Consider the following 7,500-nt stretch of genomic DNA (forward strand, 5'->3'; position numbering starts at 1 on the left):
GCTGGTGGCTACGCAGTTATTCAAGTCAAGCATTGGAGGGATATATACTTAAAGCTAAGTGTTTATTTTTAATTTGTTTAGAGCTGCTTTTTTCTGTGTATTGCAATTTTTCGCTTATCTTTAGAAGCTCTGATAAGGTTACGTGATGCCTGGAGGACCTATGACCAGAACAGAAATGAAAGGAGAGCTAAAGAGAACGACAACGACAAAACAGAATACCAGTAATGTCAGTAATAGCTCATACTTATAGTGGAAGAAGTTACTCAACAAATTCTTTCCTTGGGCACTAAACCGCTTGTTACTTTTACAGATGCGTTATTTAAAGACCATCACAACCTTATGCATTGCTCGTTGAGAATCAAGTTTTATCCATCCAAGTTTTTGGATAAAGTTATCAGCGTTGGCTTCATAGTTCGAGTAAGTAAGTATACGCGATTTTGAAGTTTTTGAAGTTTACTGGCTAGGGTTTTGCCGCAACATCCCCAGACAGAATTGCTAACAGTGGTCGTGATCTTTAACATCATGCCAGAGAAAGTTTATTAAATTGCTGCCTGATACCAAGACATAAAGTCGGAAAGGTTATTTCTGCACAACTGTACTTCAAAGGACTGAAACGCGTCCCCAGGTGAAATTGTTAGCATCAAGTGAACTCTGCTGATCATGCCAAAAAGGCGTTATCAAGGAGGTATCTTTTTATGTAGATATTATTTGTGGTTTTTACCATGTTATATTTTTATCGAATATATTGCAGTATATTATTGTCTCTTATTTTGCCTTGGGTGATGAATAAACTGAAGGCAATGGTTTTCTGTTGTGTGTGGTTAGCGGTTAGCGTATTGGACTTCAAGCTCCTTGATATGAATCCTGGTGACTGTCATCGTGTTTACTATCTCCTTTACGACAAGTAACTCTTCTTCATATGTACAGAGAATGAGCGACTGATATATCGCTAAAGATCAGTACCCTCTAATTAGCCGGCGTGGCAGGCGTTGTCGGCGGAAGGGGAAGAGCAGCGAAAAGCCGAAAGGGAGTTCCGGAGATGAGAGCGTCTGCGGTCAAAAACCATGTTTTTGCATTGCCGCCCTTTCTCTACTCTCCAGCCCCCTCTCGGTTTTTTACTCCCCTTCTCCTCCCCCGACAACGTCTGCTACGATCCCCGAGGGAAGGCGGCAAAAAAGACCACCAAAAAGTATATAGACTGTAGGCGTCACCGAATGCAATGGAGGAGTGATTTTCTGAGGCAGGCAAATTTTTCCTGCTCCGAGGTTGTTTTAAAATGGGTACAAATTATATTATACAGGGTCGATTTCGTGAGTATTTCAGAACTTCTGAATTTAATTGCAAATGAACCGTTGTGGAATTCCGAATTCCTGAGTCATATTGACAACTTCCTCAAGTGTACTTATTCTCGCAGTTAACTCTCTCGAAATCTGCCCCGTTATCAATTCTGACACCAAAACGAGTAAACGTTCTTGTTAAGTTGCATGATTTCCTGTATACGAAAGTTTTATCTTTTACGTTGATAAAGTATCTCTTAAGGCTCGTTTACACAGAGCGATTTTATCGCGCGACAAGAGCTACGATAAAATCGCAGCAAAGTTGCACTAGCTAAATTTCGAGCATGTTCGAATTTGCGGCGACAAGGCTGCGATCTGTCGCGCTACAAATCGCAGTGGAATCGCCGGCTGTTCACACGCGCGATTTGCTGTCGCCGTAAAATCGCTGTTTGATCGCAGCTCTTGTCGCGCGATAAAATCGCTCTTTGTAAACGAGCCTTTAAATTAGACCTGATTTTTGGCAAGGCTTTCTAACGATGAGGCTTACAGTAATTTCAAATACACAATCGGCAACCATTTTAACCCAAAAATAGACAAGAAGGTAGCTAAAGAGTGAGAGAATAGTTAACGGTCTTATTCTTAGAGGAAACGTATAAAATTTACGCACATCCCTCATTTGGAGGGGTTTGTGTAAAGCTGGGTTCAGCTGAAACTGACGATGTTTGAAAGATTAGGTTTAAAACGATTTTAAGTCTACAATTATTAATAATGCACAGATTTAAACGGAAATTCGAGACATAAAGATTGGAATTAGAAATGAACCAATCCAAAAACATCATAAAGCTCACTTTAACTCATTGTCTAATTAATTTAAAAGTGAACACAGCATAAGACGCTGATAACCTATTTTTTACTCAAAGTGACGATTACCACTCAAACTTATTGACTCAATCTCGTGTATCCAGTACCTCAATACAGCCCTTGCATAAAACAAGGTTTCTTTCCAATGGAAACATGACTTCGTAACTGAAAGTAGTCTGGGAATATTGCAGATGGTACGTTGTCTAATTTCGGGGAAGACTTAAACCACCTGACTGCCTTTGAAACTAATTATCACACTTAATCTCCTCGAAATCCCCTGTTGCTATTTCCTACGTGCAAACTGATTAAAACGTTGTTAAATTCCGAACGACTAACAATTTTTTTCAGTCGTTGTTGATAGGAGATTAGTGTCAGTTGTTAATTGACAAGTGTTTCTTCCCAGGTCTGTGTCTGTGACTATACCTGAGGTGATATCTATCAAAACGTTTATGACTTAGTCTTTAATTCTAATTAGTTACACAAAAATAACCAGAAAACTTGACCATCCCTCAAGGTAAGCGTATATTTTTTTTATGTTACTTGTGTGAAATCGGGCACTCATGTAAAAACAGCTATATCTATTTTGGTCATTCAGGTCTTGGAATCCTTTTACTGTGAAGCCTTTCATTGTTATTTCACCATCATCGTGCCTTTGCCATCACCAAGAATCAAAAAGCAAAAATTCTTTATGTGAGCAGACCAGAAATTGATCACAGAAGACCTTAAATAAGTTCTTGGGATATTTTAACAAAACTTTAAACAAAAGAGTATACTTCGTATCTTCAGCAATTTGAAAGCAAACTAAAAGAACAATGAATTCCTCATTATACGATTCGTCTAACGAAACAACAGACTGGACACTACAACCAAGCATTGAACGGGAGGGAATAAGCCCTTTTACACAAATAAGTAACATCATAATTTGTGTGCTAGCGATCTGTGGCAACATGTTGACAATGATGATGTTTGCGACGGAAAGAAAGCTGTTAAAGAAGCCGTACAATATATTGATTTTGGCCCTTGCAATAGCTGATGTTCTAGCCGCAATCAGTGTTATCACAAACCCAGCTTTTGTTCTGGGAGACGCGTTTCCTTATCCTTCAAATCCTATCATGGCTGACATCGTCTGCCGCTTGATATGGAGTCGTGCTGTTGTATTCCAGCTGGTGTTTTTCTCAATCTACATTACCTTGGGGATGACGGCTGAGAGATGGTGTGCCATTGTAAAGCCTCACATCTACAAGAACGTCTTCAGCCGTAAAAATGTCCTCGGCTACATCGTATTTTCGTGGGTTTGGACGTGTGTTCTCTTGATTAAACACGCACAAGAAGTAGTGTACACTCCATCCTCCAAACAAGTCTGTCAGTTTTCACGGGAAACAGTGGTTTCCATTTCCACCATTCTCTGGAATGCCGCCCAAATTCTCTTGAAGATGATTCTTCCATGCCTTGCTGTGGTTGCCCTGTACATTCACATGATCATAAAGACCAACAAGTCCCCGTTCGCATCGTTAGAGTGCAAAGCCAAACTCAAAGGAAGGATAACAAGGATGGTAGGCGTTTCAAGCTTCATTCTTATTTCTTTGTTCATCCCAAACCAAGTCATCTACTTTTTGAGTTGGGTCGGGAAAGCGAAGCTCGACACTCCGTTACATCATTTCACTTCTGTTCTCACTTTCATGACCCTATGCATCAATCCATTTATCTACGGGCTCAGCAACAAAAACTATCAGCAACGCTACAGAAAGCTGGCAATTGCTCTGTGTCCCAGAGGCCTGAGAGGGAGTGACAAGGTGGTAGTTATCACCAATTCGAACAGGGCCGCTCGCCACAGGAGCGTCAAACCAGTGAAAGAAGACACAAATCCGGGCGTTAACAAGTACTGTATGTAACATTGAGGTATAAATTGAAAGCGACTTAGGAAGACAGACAACCTTTATTTTAGCACGATGATAATAAAAGCTATGCAGCTTATGGGGTCGTGCATAAATACTAAACCTAAGAACAAAATGTATGCATAATAAAGTAACAAAATCAAACTATCTAAAGTTAAATTATTAATAAACTATGACTAAACTATATATATATATATATATATATATATATATATATATATATATATATATATATATATGTATGTATTTACAACGTTAAAAAGCTCTAAAATCCTAAATATAATTGAAATCTTTACGTCTAAAATTTATGGTTGTTGTAGAGGTCTCTTTGAAAGTCAACTCTTTAAAAATGTCCATTGAACGGGTTTTCCTTTTCAGTTTTTTATAACATGTATTAGAAAAATTCTTGTCCTTAGAAATTAAAATTTTCCAGAGTACAGGCCCCCTATGAGCGATAGAGTTTTTGCCATAGATAGAGTTGAAACGAGGCACCGTTAGAGAGTCTGATGCTCGAAAAGAGTAACCTGTAGGGCGTTTCATCACAATATTGTCTGTTAGTATCACCCAACTAGTAGACTAATGCAAATCCTGCATTTTGATTGGCTACGCTACTAGAAGACTATTATTAATAGTCCTCGAGTAGCGAAAAGCTTAACACTTTCTTTCGTTTTTTTCCCAAATAACTATTTCTTTAACTTGCATTTGCTAACTTTATTATTTCCTTTTCTGACTAGTTGGGTGATACTAAACTGACAATTAGACCCTTCGCCCTCAAGGGCCACGGGTTAATAGCCCATTCGGCTTTCCCTCATGGGCTATTGACCCGTAGCCCTCGCGGGCTACGGGTCTAATTGTTAAATAGCACTTGTGGGAGCTCATCATGAAATGCTTTGTACATGAGCTTTAACAGAACTAGCTTATAACAATAGCTCCGTGAACGGATCCCAATCAGCTTGTATTATCACGCCCGACGATCTCGTATCCTTTGATAAGTTAAAAATTATCCTTGCTGCTCTACAATGCAATCGTTCCAATGAATAAAAAAGATCAGCATTAAAGCACGACCCCCACAGAACGAGTCCTTAAGTTACTGATGGCAATATGACTTTGAAATAAAAGTTAATAAGAACATCCTTTGGTAAAAACCTCGATCTCCTAATTAGGTCTAGCTTATTTGCGAAAGTTTTCTTGAGATGCAACATATGCGGTACCCAGGAGACTTTATCGTCAACTGTTATACCCAGTAAGCGAGATTTGTTAACCCACCCTATGGAATCAGCGTTGCTGATGTGAATTGGCGCAACTATCTCCATTGCGTGGGTTTTACAAATTGGCATGGCTTCGCTTTTTTGCGGATGCGGGGTACGGCGATTTAAAATACACCAATCATACAGTTCACCTAAAGCTTTGTCCAACTGGGCAACCGCTTCGTCTGCCGTTTTCTTAATGCAGTAAATCGTAACGTCGAATAAGTAAACGGAGTCTGATTTCATACTTGACGGTAGATCGTTGACAAAACTTATTCGAATGCTTCCTAGCTGTTACCTCAGTGGAAAAGCCTTTCGCTGTCCTGTCTGCTGGTATGAAGCTCGAAAATAAATCAACATTGTGATTTACTTTAGGGGGTCGAGCAAATTTCCAAAAAATATATTTAATTCAAAATGAGGGCAGTAGGTCTAATTAACATATTAAATGCAAAAGAATGTAAAAGTGGTCGCCATTTATTCCCACTGTAGTCAGAGTTTTTCTCTGTCCTCTTGGTTCATATGGGGTAGAACTTAGCACTTCACACTACACTCTATACTACACGGCCAACGCTTGAGAAAATGTAACACTTCCTTGTACCTGTATTCTTGGGTTTCACTCACGTGATCAACAGCCATGTTTTTCAATGAAAACAAAAGAAGGCGTTAGCATAATAATAGCTTTCAATTCCCGGAGGATTGGATCGGGACATCAACATGGCCGCCATTTCATTGTTTGGGGACACCAACATGGCGGCCGTGACGTCATGTGAAATCCAAGAACATATTTATGAAAGTGGTTTATTGTGCATGTGTTCCTTGCATAATCTATGATAATTTTGCATTAGGCACGAGCAATCCTTTGCGATGGTTTCAGACCAATCAGAGGAGTTGCGGTCATCAAGCCGGCCAATCTGATTGGCCATAGTTTGGCGGGACCCGTATTCTAAATTTAGATCTTGTAAACTGATGGGCTGAGGCTTAAGTCCAGTGCACTCTCGACTGGCCATTCGGTGGACGTCTTATTACTGTTCTCGTCACTATCATTCTTCTAATAATATTTTTACCACAATTGCTAATTTGCCGTTGTCGATAAGAGTTTATATAATAACCCAAGTTATTCTCGCATTTTGATTGCTTCTTGCCTATGATCTATAAGAGGACAAACGAACAACTGCGAATAAAGTTTAATTTTTTATTTTATAAAACAAATAGATTCCATGTTGCCGTGTGACTGTTCAGTAATGGATCACAGAAGACGTCAAAATGTGGTAAGGACATCAGTGACACACTCGGCTATCGCCTCAAGAGCCACTTTTTTGTTCTTACCACATTTTGATGTCATCTGTGATCTATTACTGAACAGACGCACGGCAACATGGAATCTATTTCTTAACTGGACAACGCTGTACGCGTCATGCTCGCCTCAATTTGTCACGCAATGTAATGGCCAATCAGGAACGCCCATTTTGGAAAATAAACCAATCATATTGCGAGAAAGTTATAGACAACGCTTGATCTTCCCTTGTGTCATGATTTTGGATTGCTCTTTGGTCTGGTCACGCTCTGAAATAAAAACTTTCTTTTCGTGGTTAAGCGTTGTCTGTATTCTTTCGACAAAGATATCCGTCATTACAGTGGTCAAAATTTGTTGTGGACTCACTCGGCTGCGCCTCGTGAATCCACGACATTGTGACCACTGTAATGACGAATATCGTTGTCGATAAGGGTACAGACAACACTGAACCACTTTCGATTTGTTAAACATGAAAAAACTACTCAGTTCTAAATGGCTAGGAAAGAGTGTAGTTCTCATGTAACACGGGTGCAAATTACAAATGGACTGATTACTGTACTCCGAATTTCTTCAAAATATTTCGTCGCACGTTTCCAAGTTTACAGTTGAATGACTTTGCATCATACTGGCAACCTACTATGAAAACATCCAATCCACCTCTCCCTAAAAGATGTTTTATTGGGGATATTTTGGAAAAACGCCCTTTACTTGATCCATTAAATTACTTCATAATTATTGGAAAATTGTTCTTGTTGGACTGCAGAAGAAGTCAAACCTTTCCTAAAATCGAGGGGTTTAAAGCGAAAATTAAAATTAAGTATGAAATAGAAAGTAAAATCACAAAAAAAGAATATTTTAATAAAAGATGGATAATTGAACCTATACAATAAATATGTATTATTATTACCATTATTATATCAAATGTT

At 39.0% G+C, this 7,500-nt stretch overlaps 1 protein-coding gene across 1 annotated transcript; it reads left to right on the forward strand.

Moving 5' to 3' along the window:
• Positions 1 to 2,950: 2,950 nt before the first annotated feature.
• LOC138054347 (melatonin receptor type 1A-like) lies at positions 2,951 to 4,030 on the forward strand. Its single transcript, XM_068900803.1, has one exon. It carries the CDS (start codon positions 2,951 to 2,953, stop codon positions 4,028 to 4,030), a length of 1,080 nt encoding a protein of 359 aa, XP_068756904.1.
• Positions 4,031 to 7,500: the final 3,470 nt, after the last annotated feature.

Source organism: Montipora capricornis, chromosome 6 (genome assembly GCF_036669925.1).
Source record: "Montipora capricornis isolate CH-2021 chromosome 6, ASM3666992v2, whole genome shotgun sequence".
Lineage (NCBI taxonomy): Eukaryota > Metazoa > Cnidaria > Anthozoa > Scleractinia > Acroporidae > Montipora > Montipora capricornis.